General features: G+C 35.2%; 2 protein-coding genes across 5 annotated transcripts in view; both read left to right on the plus strand.

Moving 5' to 3' along the window:
- CLC-E (chloride channel E) overlaps positions 1 to 17,556 on the plus strand; it is a 168,852-nt gene that overhangs the window by 7,713 nt on the left and 143,583 nt on the right. The window lies entirely within an intron of this gene.
- Positions 643 to 3,640, plus strand: LOC149563920 (uncharacterized). Its single transcript, XM_089827028.1, has 6 exons — positions 643 to 1,178; positions 1,301 to 1,533; positions 1,651 to 1,803; positions 1,889 to 2,289; positions 2,394 to 2,799; positions 2,935 to 3,640. The coding sequence occupies exons 1-6, from the start codon at positions 760 to 762 to the stop codon at positions 3,516 to 3,518; spliced, it is 2,196 nt and encodes a 731-aa protein (XP_089683154.1). The 5' UTR covers positions 643 to 759; the 3' UTR covers positions 3,519 to 3,640.

Consider the following 17,556-nt stretch of genomic DNA (forward strand, 5'->3'; position numbering starts at 1 on the left):
CGATTCAGGCAAAAAATCGCATGAATCGCCTAGAAAAATCGGCAGGAATCGCCCGCGGCCAATAAAGTGTAGAGTTGTAAAATTTTAAAAAATTGCTTGGTTTTTTTACTTTGTTTTTGACCATTTCTCTTTGTTATAACCCTAAAGGGCCTTCTATTTATTTAACATGAGTAGAAGAGAGGAAAAGTGAGAGAGAAGAAGAGAAAAGAAAAGCCATAGGTTTCTAACCGGCAAGAAGAAAGAGCACAAAAGAGATCAGCAATCCATTTGTGGAGGCCATCAATTGCATTGGGAGCATTAAGGAGCCAATCTCAACACTCCTCAACTCATTTGCAAGAGGTAAGTGCTCTTTTTTTTTTTTGCATGTTAGTGTATTATGCATTTTTTGTTAAATTTTTATAGTTTTCAAGATTTTTAGTTTAGATCTTGAATGTTCTTTATTTTTACTAAGTTGCAAACTAGGGTTTGTTGTTTTGTAGCTTTTATTAGCTTCAAACTTTGATATTTTACATATAAATTTTTATTGCAGCAGCCTTTGCTTTCATTTTTTGCAAATTCGCAATGGGTAGAAAAGATGAATGTTGGAAATATAACGAAGAGTTTCCTGGAAGAACCAAATATCAAACAAAATGAATTTTTTGTAAAGAAAAAATAACTTCTGGGGGTATTTATAGATTGAAATACCACATTGCTGCTATACCTGGACACGATGTTACAATTTGCACTCACCAAACTCCTGAGGCAAAACGCACTTGCTTAATGGCATTAGAAAAAATTGAAAAAGACAAAGCCAATAGGAAAATGCAACTTGAAGGGTTAAGGGGTATTGGCTCCCATGTTCCCGCATCCGCATCTGCAGCCGCATCCACATCTGCATCTGCATCAGCTTCTGCATCTGTAGGTTGTGTTGGAGAGGGTTCTTCTAGGCCTCCTTTTTATCCTAGTTCTTCTGCTCGTGCTGGTGCTAGTCGGTCACATACTGAGACAGAGTCCCACACCAACCTATTGCAGCCTAGAGTGCGGAAAAACATAATGGATAGTTACTTTGTGCCCCGCACTACTCCTGGTTCCCAACCCACGCTTGAGGGCATGGGTTTGAACAAGGAAATTCATGATGCTGCCAGAAAGGAGATATGCAAATTTTGGTACTTTTGCAACATTCCATTTATTGCAGCCAGGTAATTGATTCTTTTTTCGTTGTTTTCTTTAAAGTTAAAATTAAAAGTAAAAGTAAAACTTTAATTATATTTACTTGTTTTATAATTTGAGTCTTTGACATCTAAATTTTTATTTGTGACAGGGCTCCTTATTGGCAGAACATGATAGACGCGGTTGCTATTTGTGGTCCGGGGTTTAAAGCCCCAACTGAGGCTGAGTTGAGCGGATACCTCTTGGATGAGATGGTAGAGGACATGAGGGCTGAGCTCGAGGAGAACCGAAAGGAGTGGATTGCAAAGGGTTGCACCATCATGACTGATGGTTGGACAGATAGGAGGAATAGAACACTCCTCAATTTTCTTGTATCCTGTGGAGGTAATTGATCATTCTACTTTCCTACATACATAATTGTAAATTTTGATTTGTTGAATGCTAATTTGTTGATGATCCATTTAATTTTAATATTCTAATTCGTTGTTTTGTTACTTGTAGGATATACCATGTTCATCAAATCCATTGATGCTTCCGCACATGTAAAAAATGCCACATACTTATGTGAGGCTATTGAGGAAGTCATAGCAGAGGTGGGAGAACAAAATGTGATCCAGGTGGTGACGGATAATGCAGCAAGTTATGTTGCTGCAGGTAAACTTTTAACTTTTCAAGTTTTGAAAATAAATTTATTTGAATTTTGAAATTTGAATTTCTAATTGACTTAAAATTGTTGTAGGTAAACTTTTGATGGAGAGGCACCCCACCATATTTTGGTCCCCTTGTGCGGCACATTGCATTGACCTCATGTTGGAGGAAATTGGCAAACTTGAGTTTGTCAAGTCATGTGTGGAAAGGGCAAAAAACATATGCAAATTCATTTATAATCATTCATTTGTCCTTAGCACAATGAGGAAGTACACAGAAGGAAAAGAGTTAGCTCGCCCAGGTATCACGAGGTTTGCCTCGAATTTCATCACCTTGCAGTCCTTGTTGACATCAAGGGATGAATTGAGGAGCATGTTTGTTGGGCGGGAGTGGATTTCCTCTTCCTATGCTACGACCACTGTAGGGATAGATGTGGTGGATTGCATATTTGATGAGGATGGTTTTTGGAAACCCGCTAGAGAAATCCTGCAGGTAAATTTATTGCAATTTAACATTTAGTATTTTACTTTTACTTTAAGTTATATTATTTTATATTTAAGTTTTGACTCAAGTTTTTTGTTTTACTTTATATGTAGGTCACTGAGCCCCTTGTAGCTTTGCTACGAACTGCTGATGGGGAGAAGCCCTCTATGGGCTACATTTATGAGGGCATGGATAGGGCCAAGGAGGCCATCAGAGCCCAATATGCAGGAGTGCAGGAGAGGTATGGCCCTATTTGGGACATCATCGATAGGAGATGGCAGAATCAGCTCCATCGACCCATCCATGCAGCAGCTTACTTTCTGAATCCGGCATATCGTTTCCGTCCTGAGTTCAAGGCGGATGCGGAGGTTCTCACTGGCTTATACACAGTGATTCAGAGGTTGAGTAGCGATGAAGATAGCGCTGCTGCGATTGTTGAGCTAGACCAGTTCAACAATAAAGAGGGGCCACTTTTCTCTAGCAGGATGGCCATAAATGCTCAGACAACACTACAGCCAGGTAAAAATTAAATAATATATTCAATGTTCATGAATCTAGATTCTAATCTTAAAGTTGATTATGTAATTTTAGAGTTAACTTGTAATTTGTAAATGAGACTAATTGTTTCTATTTTCAATTTTTCCCTTATTGCAGATAGATGGTGGCAAATGTTTGGGGCCACAACCCCAAAACTTCAAAAAATTGCCATTCGTATTCTGAGTCAGCCAAGCAGCGCTTCTGGATGTGAGCGCAGTTGGTCCATGTTCGAGCACATCCATTCGAAGAGGAGAAACAGGTTGACAGTGCAGAAGTTGAATGATATTGTCTTTGTTCATTACAACCTTCGTCTTAGGATCAGACAGATTTTGGGCACTGACTCCTCTCCGATCATTCTAGAGGAGATTGATCCAGAATCAGAGTGGCTCACAGAGGTTGTGGATCCAGTCTTCACTGAGGAAGACCGTGTGTGGGTTGACCAGGTGGATATAGAGGCTGAGGCAGCTAGAGCACATTCTTCAGGCATTGGTAGACGCACACGTGCACGCACAGGCACAGGCCCTAGCGACGTTCATGAGCCCATCTTACATGCGGGAGATATGGCTCGGCAGTCCTCTAGGACCTACATTAGACGCCTTGCTACTAGGCAGACTGGATACTCAGAGGCTGAGGCTGAGGCTGTAGCCGAGCTTCAGGATGATGTTGAGGATGATGATGATGACTATGAGTCTGAGGCTTGAGCTGGAGCCTTGTTTTTATATTTTGTTTACAGATATTGATACTGAATCATTGATAGACATATGTTTCAAACTTTCATGGATCTTCATCTTAGATTCTTACATACATTTATGATTTGATGTCTTATGGATCATTTTACATACATTCTATGATTTAAATCATTGTGATCATTTGATTTCTATTTACTTCAGCTAGCCTACAATTTACATTTTAGATAACATAGTTACATATGTGATGGATTTTATGTTCCATGTTTATGTATGTTAAGTTTTAACTTCTATTTGATGATGTTATAGTGTGTTTAATTTATATTCAATAAAAGGTGCATGAAATAAGTTTTAAATTGTTAAAATCTTTAAATTTAAAGGGTTTTTTCAAATTTGCCGATTCATTGCCGATTCATTGCCGATTCACGATTCGATTCGGCCTTGCCGATTCCGATCCGATTCCGATTCTTGTTACTTTGATTATTACAGATGATTGCAACAAATGAATATATTAATTCTTTAAAGGAAAGAGATGAAACAATTGCCAGTATATGGATTGCGAATTATGAAAAATATAAGAACCAGTGTCGAAGGGCGATAGAGTCAATGTTATAAGTTTAAAACATTCAACTTTATAAAATTCTACGCACATTAATTATAAACAATTTAGTAATCAAGATGTGACAGATCAAATATATGGACACAATTTTAAAATAGTCTGGAATGTACTTTAACTCCTATGGTTCGGAGACAAACCAGACATAGATTCGGAAACAATTAAATATTTCTCAATATCTATGATGTTCTATTTTAAAATGCTATAATTGACCCTGTCCACGTATCTATCATATAAATTATTTATAAAATTAAAAATAATAATTATAAAGGACGAAACTATATAATATTTTAACTCTAAAGCTTCATGCAAATAAAATAAAATAAATATTGCTTACTGATCATGCCAGAAATAAAATTGCACTGGAGACACTCCTTATGGATGATCCATCCAATACAGTTCGACTCCAAAATTGCATAAGAATTTATTCAATAATCCACAATCCACGAGCTTTGCTCAATCATTCAATCTTTTCCAATAAAGAAATATAATATATCAAAGTGCATAAGACTTAGGTATGTAAAAACTTATATATGGATATGAATTGTATATTTCTTTGATTTTCATCATATATTTATAAAGGATGAAGAGACATTCCCTCAACCATCACATCCCCTCCAAAAAACCTAATCCCATTATTATAACTATAACTGCACTAGTTATTATTATTTAAATTTTGTATTTGTTTTAGAACAATAACTCTAGGATTATCGGATGATCTAAATTGTTCCAGGACTACCGCCAAATTCATTGATATACTTCTTCTGACATTCGGAGGGAGCCCTTATCATTTTGAATCATCCGCAAATGGTAATTCATCCTTATCTCTGCATTCTGATGGCACAACCATGCTAAGTCGTGATAATACTTCTTCAAAGATTTGGAATCGTAATGCGATTGTCGTTAAAATGAAACTGTTAGTGCAAATTTTGATTGCACAGACACCATTCGTGCATAGCCTCCAATCATCTTCGTTACCAATGTGAAATGTTGGATAGTATCCTCACATTCTCGGAAACTCCATGAATCACATAAAATTTGCGAATGACAGAAGCATGGTTTCCAAATATAATCGATGTTGTGTGATGATGTCTTTTTTCCATAACTGCACATATTTCTCTGTAAGATCAACCAGGGGCCCTCATTTCTTCCTTTGGATTCATTAGACGCTAGGTGTTGTGAAGTCGTTATCAAGCCCAGATAAGCATTTTTCTAGCGTGGATCCTCATATTTGTAAGAGATACATACAAAAAAAACTTCATTAGATTATAGAAAAATGATCAGTAACATATATCCTTCGCTTGTGAGGCCCGGTGAGACAATAGGTGATAAAGCTCTCAATATCGTGAATCCTGTTCTAAATGGCACTCCTCGTGGTGACGATATGCTTCAAGATACTCCTAGAACAGGGTGCTCGATTTTCTCCAGACTTGTGATAGGTACAAAACATTGCTAGATATACAAAAACATGGCCCATGACTCCTTTTCTTCATCACTTCCCATCATAAAAGGATGTGGCAGAGATATTTGGTGTTCTAGAATACTCGTAATCTGAACGCACATCTTTATGCTCAGAAAGCAATCTGGTATGCTCTGTCATTAGTCTCCACATATTATTTGTCCTTCTACAATTACCATTCCTTGAATTGGATAATAAAGAGATCATTTACTAATTGCTACCTGTGCTTCATTCTGAAGGACATGATTCCTTGTACGATAACACTTTCTTGTGTATGCTGCAGATTATTAACAAGCCTGAATAATGACACATTGAATCTTAGTGGTGTTTTCTTTTCTTTTCATCTGCTTGGCTGTAGTATAAAATAGTGTGTGGCTTGGCCTCCAGAACACTAGTTCTAGTATAATCTTCTTTTGCAAATATAGTAACATATCTTTTGTCAAATAGCCTGCATATTTTCTCACATTTATGTTAAAAAATATTCTAATTATTTCTAGATTTTACACATTGGGTGAAGTTTCCTCAACTCTGATCAAAAGGCCTCTTATCTGCTCAAACACTCTTCAAAATTCTGCCGTGAAAGCTCTGATAAATCTGGTAATCAATACCTCATTATTTGGCTCATATCCGCTATGTTAGAATGCTCACATTTTCCATACAAGTCTTATCAAGGTCTGCAATCAAATTGATGAGATGAATACTTTTTATGATTGTTCCAAATTCTGACTCAAACCTGCTATGAATCCAGCATAATGTCTGCTGTAAATTTGCAATGAGTTCTTCAAAAGTATTTGCACACTTGGATGCATTTAGTCCAGGATCCTTCATTCCATGATTGGATCTCACAATTTCCTGATTATCATTTCTTCTTCACAAAATAAAACTTTCCAACATAATTTCACACATGGAGATACAAATTTGGGCTCCATCAGTGGCTTTTGTTGGGGACATATGCCCCTTGTGGGCATAGTGAGAATTCCAGCTGTCTCTGGAGGAGCAAACCAAACATACATGCTTAACATGGTGCATAGTGAAATTGGGTGGCCCCCGGCCCCCTCAAAAAAGTGGACAATACTTCTTTCCTCTATTGAACACCCAATTCTGATTGTGTAACACTTTAAACCTGCTAAATATAGTATTATATTGTTCCTTAATAAAATCTGATCCATTAACAAGTGTTAGAAAACAATCATTACATAACATGTGTATTTCATTCATCACTTGTCTAGACTTAAATCTTACCATTGCCTTATCAATTGGATCACTTGAAAAGAAATAAATTTCAGTGTCATTTAATCCAAACATCTGATCTCTTGCTTTATTTATTCGATTAATATATGTGGAAGAAAAATCTTCAAAAGAAAGATGATAAAAACTTAAAAACATCTCCGTAAGCATATTGTTAACAAATATTACCACATGGTCTTCAAGGATACTTACCTTGGTTTGCTGCTCATACTTCATACCTTTATCAAATGCATCACTTTTATGAACAATACTTATTGATTGTGCTTCCTCAATGCAATCCTTGGTATTTGAATTTTGTTTTGCTGTTGAGAAGTTATTAAATATATTGTGATCTTTGCTGACTGGAGGATCCCCATGCAGTTGATTTGTTATACCAATATCTAGATTAATTTTCTTTGCTCGGACATCTTCTAGCACACAATTTGCTCGATCTTCATACTCCAAATGCTGATTTTCTTCACAAAAAGATTTTGAAAATAGTGCACTTTCAGGAAATACAAGTTTTCTTTGATCAAGACTTTGAATGGACACGACAGTTGAAAAAATTTCAGAACTATTTTCACATGATTGTATTTCTTGCTCATAGGATGGATTGGAAGATGTCTCATCTTCTAAATGCATATCATGAATTGTGTCAATTTCAACATCATATTTAGGTGCGTTATCTTCATCATGGTGCTGATATATTTGACTGCATAAAATACCTTCTTCAAACAATGGACTGAACATAGAATGCTCGGGCATATCTCTGTGAGATAACATTTCCTTGTGCTCATATGCCACATGTTGTTCTACTTCATCTCCACAAAATACTCTGTCAGGATTCTCTATTATTTCACCGCATAAAAGATCTGAAGTGATTTTGTAATCCTTCCTGGATGCATTTTCTTTTTCATGTATGCTCATATTGTCCTCAAGAAATATATAAGAGCTAGGTTCTTCATTACCTTCTACAATTCATCATATATGGAATCTGAAAATTCTTTGAAATTGTATCCAAATAGATCTCTTTCTATACTTAAACCATAATGCACATCTTCAATCAACATGTCATCCTTCTGAGAAATGTATGCCCCTTTTGGTTCATTGTTTTCCTCCTCATGAAAGTGATATGAATTTGTAGAGATGAACAAATTTTCTTGTCCATTAAATGTTTCATTGGACACATCAATTTGTTTCTCCTTGTGTATGGAAAGAAAAATTTGACCACCCTTTTCGACATACTTTTGATATTCCATATCTAACAAGGTCGAAATCTCATCCACACTGAGAGAATCCTCTTCATCATTTCCATTTTCTTCACAATCTAATTCCTTTCCGGTCTCATCATGATCAGATTCTTTTTCGATTTCTTCTACATTTGGATCTGAAACATCATTATGTTCTTGCTTTACTTTGGTATCTTTTGCTTCATCTTTAATGGCTTGATCCCATATTTGAAGAAGAAGCTTTACGTCAGGGTCCTTTGGTGAAATTCTCAACTTGACAATTCTGTTCAGAAATTCCATGTAAGGAGGTTTGAAGTTTGATGGAATCTCATGGTAAATGTTTAGCATTCTCAAAAACAAATGTGTTGAAGTCTTGCCTTCATATCTTTCTATATTGAAAAAGGAATCAAGTAGAGACATGTCAGGATCCTCTTCCATACTGCAATTGTGATCTTCATATTGTTCATAGCACCTCTTCTTAATGGCCCGCATCATGAAATACAGCAAGGAACCACTCCTTCAATTCCCTCCATGATGAAATACTCTATGTCAACAATAGGCTAAATGCTTCCTTTGCAAAATCTTTTAAAGTTCTTACTAAAAGCCTCATTGCATGACTTTCCAAATCCACATTGTATGCATGTAAGAATCTGTAGAAAGCATTCAAATGATTGAGAGAACATTCATTGCCATCTCCATAGAATTTGGGAGCGATAAGTGAGAGTTTTAAATATAAATCATTAGGATCATATTTGAATCTTCCCAGGTCCAGTGGTCTATCTTCACTTGGAAGATATTGTTTCCTTTTCTTTGGTTGGAACATTTTACAATAACAATGTCTGCGCTTTCAAGAATAAGAAAAGTACATTTCTCTGAGTCACTTCGCTAAGCAGAGTTACTAATGATCCAGGCACTCCTTTTGTTGAAGTACCAATCAAAACACAATAGAGTCGCCACCTCCAAATAGAGGAAATGAACAATCTTCAACAATCTGAGTTCTTCCTTCCAGCAGAGTATACCTCACCAAAGATCGAATCTTCAGAAAAAGCTTAAAGAAAAACATACAATGCTTCTACAAGATCAAATCTTTATAAAGCAATTTAAGATTTATTAAATTTTTTTATGAGAGATCAAAATCTTCAAGGAAATTAAAATGTACGTTATTAAATGTAAAAAACTTATTAATTCAGATCAAGATAGCAAATCAAATGGAATCTAACTCTTACTAGTCTGCAATAAAAAACTCTTAGGCTTTATTTTGCAACTCTCCCTACCAGAGTTGCCAATCTGTTGGTTCTCAAAACCTCATACTGGAATCCTATGAGCCTTGCCCGCTCGATGTTGGGATGTCCAACTTGACGGGATTGAATCCAAATCCCCTGCGCTTTTGGCTCTGCAAAACCAAGGCGGGCGTACCTAATCCTAGACAACAACCTTAAATCCAAGATGCTTAAAGCAGATTGGTTAGAACACGAATACAATGAAAGTTTTCCAAATGGAAAGAATTATGGAAAACCTCAAACTTGTAATTGATGAATTAATAATAATAAATGAAATATACGAATGTTATAAAATGTAATTATTATAGATGATTGCAACAAATGAATATATTAATTCTTCAAAGGAAAGATATGAAACAATTGCTAGCATATGGATTGCGAATTATGAAAAATGTAAGGACCAGTGCCAAAGGGTGATAGAGTCAGTAGTATAAGTTTAAAACATACAACTTTATAAAGTTCTACACACATTAATTATAAACAATTTAGTAATCAAGATGCGACATATCAAATATATGGATGCAATTTTGAAATAGTCTGGAACGTACTTTAACTCCTGTGGTTCGGAGACAAACCAAACATAGATTTAGAAACAATTAAATATTTCTCAATATCTATGATCGATTTTAAAATGCTATAATTGACCTTGTCCACGTATCTATCATATAAATTATTTATAAAATTAAAAATAATAATTATAAAGGATGAAACTATATAATATTTTAACTCTAAAGCTTCATGCAAATAAAATAAAATAAATATTTCTTACTGATCATGCCGGAAATAAAATTGTGCTAGAGACATTCCTTATGGATGATCCATCCAATACAGTTTGACTCCAAAATTGCATAAGAATTTATTCAATAATCCACAATCCATCTAACTGCACTAGTTATTATTATTTAAATTTTGTATTTGTTTTAGAACAATAACTCTGGATCTAAATTGTTCCAGGACTGCCGCCAAATTCATTGATATACTTCTTCTGACATTCGGAGGGAACCCTTATCATTTTGGATCATCCGCAAATGGTAATTCATCCTTATCTTTGCATTCTGATGGCACAAAAGAAGATCTGAGTCCATGCTAAGTTGTGATAAGACTTCTTCAAAGATTTGGAATTGTAATGAGATTGTCATTAAAATGAAACTGTCAATGCAAATTTTGATTGCACAAACACCATTAGCGCATAGCCTCCAATCATCTTCATTGTCAATGTACATTCTCGGAAACTTCGTCAATCACATAAAATTGCGAATGAAAGAAGCATGGTTTCCAGATATAATCGATGTTGTGTGATGATGTCGTTTTTTCCATAACCGCACGTATTCCTCTCTAAGATCAACCACGGGCCCTCATTTCTTCCTTTGGATTCATTAGACGCTAGGTGTTGTGAAATCCTCATCAAGCCTAGATAAGCATTTTTCTAGCATGGATCCTCATATCTGTAAGAGACATATACAAAAAAACTTCATTAGATTATACAAAAATGATTAGTAACATATATCCTTCACTCGTGAGGCTCGGTGAGACAATAGGTGATAAAGCTCTCAATATCGTGAATCCTGTTCTAATTAGCACTCCTTGTGGTGATGATATGCTTCAAGATACTCCTAGAATAGGGTGCTTGATTTTCTGTAGACTTGTGATAGGTACAGAACATTGCTAGATATACTGAAACATGGCCCATGACTCCCTTTCTTCATCACTTCCCATCATAAAAGGATGTGGCAGAGAAATTTGGTGTTCTAGAATACTCGTAATCTGAACACGCATCTTTATGCTTAGAAAGCAATCTGGTATGCTCTGTCATTAGTCTCCACATATTATTTGTCCTTCTACAATTATCATTCCTTGAATTGGATAATAAAGAGATCATTTACTAACTGCTACCTATGCTTCATTTTGAAGGACATGATTCCTTGTACTATACATTGTTAACACTTTCTTGTGTATGCTGCAAATTATTAACAAGCCTGAATAATGACACATTGAATCTTAGTGGTTTTTGCTTTTCTTTTCATCTGCTTTGCTGTAGTATAAAATTGTGTGTGGCTTGGCCTCCAGAACACTGGTTCTAGTATAATCAGAGATTTACCCATCTTCTTTTGAAAATACAGTAACATATCTTTTGTCAAATAGCCAGCATATTTTCTCACAAATATGGTAAAAAATATTCTAATTATTTCTAGATTTTACACGTTGGGTGAAGCTTCCTCAACTTCGATGAAAAGGCCTCTTATCTGCTAAAACACTCTTCAGAATTCTACCTTGAAAGCTCTGATAAATCTGGTAATCAGTACCTCATTATTTGGCTCTTATCTGCTATGTTAGAATGCTCACATTTTCCATGTGTCTTATCAAGGTCTACAATCAAATTGATGAGATGAATACTTTTTATGATTGTTCCAAATTCTGACTCAAACCTGCTATGCATCCAGCATAATGTCTTCTGTAAATTTGCAATGAGTTCTTCAAAAGTATTTGCACACTTGGATGCATTTAGTCGAGTATCCTTCATTCCATGATTGGATCTCACAATCTCCTGATTAGCATTTCTTCTTCACAAAATAAAACTTTCCAACATAATTTCACACATGGAGATACAAATTTGGGCTCCATCACCTCTTGCCATTAAGGTCTTGTCACAAGTATGTATTTAAGTTTTTTTTCCTTTTCTTATGGCCACTTAGCTTGTTGAATTAGCACTCTTAATTTTGTATTGTATTGTAAAATTACAATTTCTATTTTTTTAAAAATTGTGGTGGTTGTCTCTCTAGGTTGCGAGCTCTTCTGCTGCTGAGTGGAATTGGAGTACATACTCCTCTATCCACTCAGTGAAGCATAACTGGTTGGGTTTGAAGAAAGCAGAGGACTTGGTATTTATTCACAACAATTGGTGCCTCTTATCATGCAAGGATCCAGGATATAAGAAGGGACCAGAGAAGTCTAGATATCTAGATGAGGATGAAGCCATTGATCCCTCATATTTTGATGACCCATTTGACCCTTGAAGTGCATTTGCATCTTTGGTACTACGAGTCTATGATCATCAATAAACTATGTTTAAACATTTGTCATTGACTCATTTATGATTTATCACCATGTTTCAAACTTTATTAAATTATAATTTATTATCTATCAATCTGATGAAGTAGTCTATGTTTTGAAATTCCATTTTGCATTTTAGTAATTCAATGTATGATTTTATTTACAACATTAACATAGATTAAGGAGTGATTATTTAATGTTTATCTTTGACATTTGACATTGATCAATAATCAAGTAAGATTGATATATTCATTCTATGAAATAACTTAGTATGTTAGTTTTACAACCGTGCGAGTTTCTTTTTTTTTGCACACACACACACATATATATACTCACGAACCCACTCACGAATCCAAATGGGGAAAAAAATTGCCCAAACCCACGAACCCGAACCCTGAACCCAAATCCGTCCTCCAACCCAAATCGACAACTTAGACATTAATGATTCATGCTAAGTATGGAATTGGGTGTCATTTGCCTTGGAGTCTGAAAAGGAGTTTTTGTAAAAAAGTTACAATAGTGAGTTTGGTTAAGTTTGAAAAGGAATTGATCTTCTAGGGAGAATGCCAATGAAAATTTGAGCATTTTTTATTAACTTACTATATTTGGAAATTTATATTTTTAGTAAGTTTCACTACATCCTGGAATGGCCTTATTTTGGGCTTGGAACAAGTTGATATTTTTAGTAGTATCTATTTTTAGTTTCACTATATCCCCAATTAGCCTAATTTTTGTTTAAAGATAAGAAAACTAACTATTTATAAATAATTCTATTTTTGGCAGGTTGATTTCTAGCAAGTAATGAGAACTCACAAAAGAACAAGCAAAGAAATATCAAAATCTAAACCCGAAAAGTTTGGTAGGCGAGCCTGTTGGTCCATAACGCACTAAGTTTATGAACATCTAAAAGGGGAAAGGATAGAGAAAATGTCAAAATTTCACGATGGATGAAAACTTGATCACATCCTAATGAACACCCAAAACTGGAATTAGACAAAAATGGCTAAGCATTGATCAAAGGAGTGAAAATGCAAAATTTGACTGAGTGAAGGAAAAGATTCCTTGACAAAACTTCAATAGTGCCCTTGACCGCTGTTGCCAAGCTTTCAATTTATCCCTTTTGTGCTTCTAGTTTGATGGTTTTCATTGCAATTTGTCTAGACAACCCCTAGATGGCTCTCTTCTCATCAAGCTTCCTAAGGCTCTCACTATGTATCCTTTCCAAGTTTCCCTTGCTCCACTTCCCATTATACCTCCATGTGGGATTCTCATCATTTCACTGCATTAAGGTCTTAGGCGATCTAGATATAGATGGGATGTTGTTTGAGCATCTTCCCGATGAGAAGAGAGTCTTACTTGTTTTTGTGTTTCTATTCCTACCTCAGAAGGCTTATTTCTTATGGATTCTAAATCATTCGGCTAGCTATCCACTTTTGGTGAACTTCATCGAGCAGGAATCCAAAGAACAAAATTATGACAACATCTACAGATGTACACTCGCTCGTTTTACGGTGAAAAGACCAAGAGAAGTAAATGCATAAAGCTAAGAAACTCTCAAAGCGAAACTCCGAGGTCTGAATTCATTTTTGTGTAGAGAGACGAGGCCTCATGTTTTCAGGTACTCATCTGTTGGAAACGAACATCTTCTATTCTGTTCCCGAAGCTAAGAAAGCCTGTGCTCCATTCAAAGATTTCATGCATTAAGTGGGACCCAGGTGTAGTATTGTAGATAAGTAAATTTGGACCCTTGATATGCATCACTAAGGTGATGAATCCACGATCAAGAATTCATCTCGAGGATATATGAGGTAAACAACCAAACCAAAAGAAAATGCTTCGAACTGTTTCTCTCTTCGGAAAATGATGGTCTCAATGGTGCTTTTCTGTCCTTCAAAAATGTCCAAGGCTACTTCTTTGGAAGACAAGAAAAGTAAAGAACTATGCAAGTATAAGATAAGGAGATTTTGCGGAGATGCTAGAAAGATGCTTTCGGTGAAGTCAGTCGTAAAGGTGCGCCCACGACATAGAAGAAATCAAGTGTTTAAATGTTCAATGCAGAGAACCCATTCCTTGACTTCCTCAAATTAGGTTCTGAAATCAAGAAAAGAAGCCTTGGTGGAGAACAAAGAGAAGGATCACGAGAAGACAGTGGCCGAGTCTTCCTCCTTCGTGCAACTCATCAACCTTGATGGTGACAACAATCCCCTGACTGGTCAAGAGCAAGATGCATCTCAGCAAGGTGATACCTTGGGCCTCTCAGTTACTAAGGTGACTACTTTCTCCACTACCACTCAAGGAAATACCCCCAGTGGTGAGGGAGCTCTTCGATCCCACAACCCTTCAGTGGACAATCAATGTCCTTCAACTAAGTCATGGTTGGAAGAGACTATTGATCAGAAGAAGTGAAGATGTGAGGAAGCTGCCCCATCCAAAGACCTTATCACGCAAGCAACTTCGTCTTAGCCACAGTTGTCCTGCTTTTTGTCACCACAAAATGTTGGTAACAACACGAAATCTTTTCAAGTTAGTTGTGCGTATATCTAAGTTTTAATTTGATATTCAATTGTTTGATGTTGATCGATCGATCAATTTCAATTCGTATATCAAATTATTTTACTGAAGGCTTTCGTCAAGTCTTTTTTGTTTTTCTTTTTGTCAAGCCTTTGCTTGATTTTTGAAGCCTTCATCATCCTCTTCTTTGCTTTTGAGTTTTCTTTTGTTAGTTTTTAGTCCTTTGGTTTTGCTCATGTCATGCCTTTCACTTTTCCCTTCGATTTGGTCTAACCTAGAGCTCAGTTGGAGTTCTCAGTCAAGAGATATGCCTGTTTTACTACCTCAAAAGTAGACCTTTTTGGTGCAACAACATGAATTAAAAATATGATATTATATTTTTAATTTGACTTTCACTTTTTGATAAATATAACTTAAATTCACTTTTGTTATGTTTTAAAGTTACTTTAACTTTAAATTTTTCACTTTAAGTGACTATAGTACACTTTATGTTATAATTTTAAGTTGAGTTACTTTTTAATTTTTCACTTAAAGTGACTTTATAACTATATAGTTCTAATTTAATTTTTGATTTTTAAATCAAATACTCATATAAATGTTACTTTTTAAATGATGTTTATATGTTGTATTTTTAAATATGATATATAAATTTTGTTTATGACTCATTTAGTAACATTTTTATGAAATTAAGTGGATTAAATGACTTTAAGTTATCAAAAGTGAACATTTTATATGCAATTACATGTAAAATCTATCAAAAGTGGATATTTTACATGTCACTGCATATAAAGTTCAACTTGATATCATAAGTGGACATTTTTGATGTCATTACATTAAAAGGCTATCAAAAGTGGACTTTTTTGATGTCATTGCATCAAAAGTTAAGTTTTTATGTCTTTACATCCAAAATGTGAGATGTAACTCAAAATGTGCATTCCCCTCCAAAAGGTGAGATTTTGATTGTTTGCACATTTTAAAACATGCTATTGACCCAAAAAGGTTTGATTTGCCTTGTTGAAGGATTTTAAAACATGCTATTGACTTCAAAAGGTCCGATTTAAACTAAAAACATGTTTTAATGTGTATTGCCCTTCAAAAAGTCTGATTTTGAAAAAATACATGTCTTTGCCTTCCAAGAACTTGATTTTAGTCATTAAGGGAGATTTTCTTGATGGATTTGCATGAGATCTTCTCCATTGGAGGCGTTTTTACTTGGCAATGATTTTCCTTGCATCAAAAATGGATTTAACATGCTGAAAATTGATCTCGAGAGCTCAAATCTAGGGCATGTTTTTGAAGATATAAGCGAAAAACTCCATTTTTTATCAATTTTTTTGCTCCGAATGATTAAACATCAAATCGATTTGTTCGTGCATCTTGGTGAAAAATGTTTTTCACCAAAAACGTCACAAGCACATGCATCCCAAAAATGTTGGATCTTGTAGCATTCTTAGGGCACGTTTTGGCATGTTTTAACAACCACTCCTTGATTGCTGCCTTCTCCCATTCGAATTTGTTAGACGTTGAAAGATTCAAACGTTTTTGGAGAAATTTTCAACATTGGAGCATCTTTCTCCTTTGTTTTTGGCACTTAATCTTTGTGTAAGTGGACTCTCTTTCTTGCTATTTAATTTGTGCTTATTTTGCCGATTTTATGCACGTAATTGCTTGATGATTGCCACTTGTTGAATTCTATGCCATGGAAAGTGCATTTTTCCTTTAAAAATGAAGAATTTGTTCATTTTCATGTTTTTGGTTCTTTCCCAAGTTCCAATTTCAAATTTGAGTGTTGAAGTGTTTTGCATCTTGGCATGTTTGAGTCACCTTCTAAAGGTATGTTTTTTTTTGTATTTTTGTGTTTTGTGTTTGCTTGTCAGTTTTCTCCACTTTTGAGAAGTCACAAGTTCATTCCCAAGAACTTGTTGCTTCACTTCATGCAAATGCATCATCACGTTCCACATTCCGTTTTCATGTCACAACACCTCACTCTCATTTGACGAATGCGATTACATGTTTTCCATCTCATTCACCATCCGCACATGCATGTAATTTCATTTTCCGTTTCCATTTTCACTCATCTCACTTTTTGCATCTATTCACACAACACGATTACATGAAATGCCTTAAGTGTAATTGCATCCAAAAGGTTTGATTTTGATTAAAAGTCACTTTTTGAAAAGTCAAAAAAGATGTCATTTTCATCTTCCATGTACTTTGACTTCACCTTTTCACCAAAAGTGACTATAAAACTCATTATCTCTCTTCCATTTTCCATTTCCATCCCTCCATATGCATTTGCGCCTCCATGAGAAAATACATGTTTCCGCATCTTTCCATGTTTTCCATCTCATCCTCCATTCACACTTACATGTAAAGTGCATCCTCCATCCACATTCGCATCTCATCTCACCTCTCATCTCCCCTTACATGTTGCATTTATATGTACTCATTTTTCATGCAATAATGCCTTGAAAACTTTAAGTCACGTTTGAAAATCAGCAATCTTCATTCACACGCATTCACATGTGTTTCACTTTCACACATTTTTATATCATTTCATATCATTCTATTTTCCATTTTCCCACCTTCATAACACTTCATTCTGCTTTCCTTTCATTTCATTTTCATCCATTGCATATGCATATGATTTCTTTAAGATCATTTCATTGGATCTACCAAG

This window comes from Cupressus sempervirens, chromosome 4 (genome assembly GCF_028749045.1).
Source record: "Cupressus sempervirens isolate cs-2001-9-10 chromosome 4, ASM2874904v1, whole genome shotgun sequence".
Lineage (NCBI taxonomy): Eukaryota > Viridiplantae > Streptophyta > Pinopsida > Cupressales > Cupressaceae > Cupressus > Cupressus sempervirens.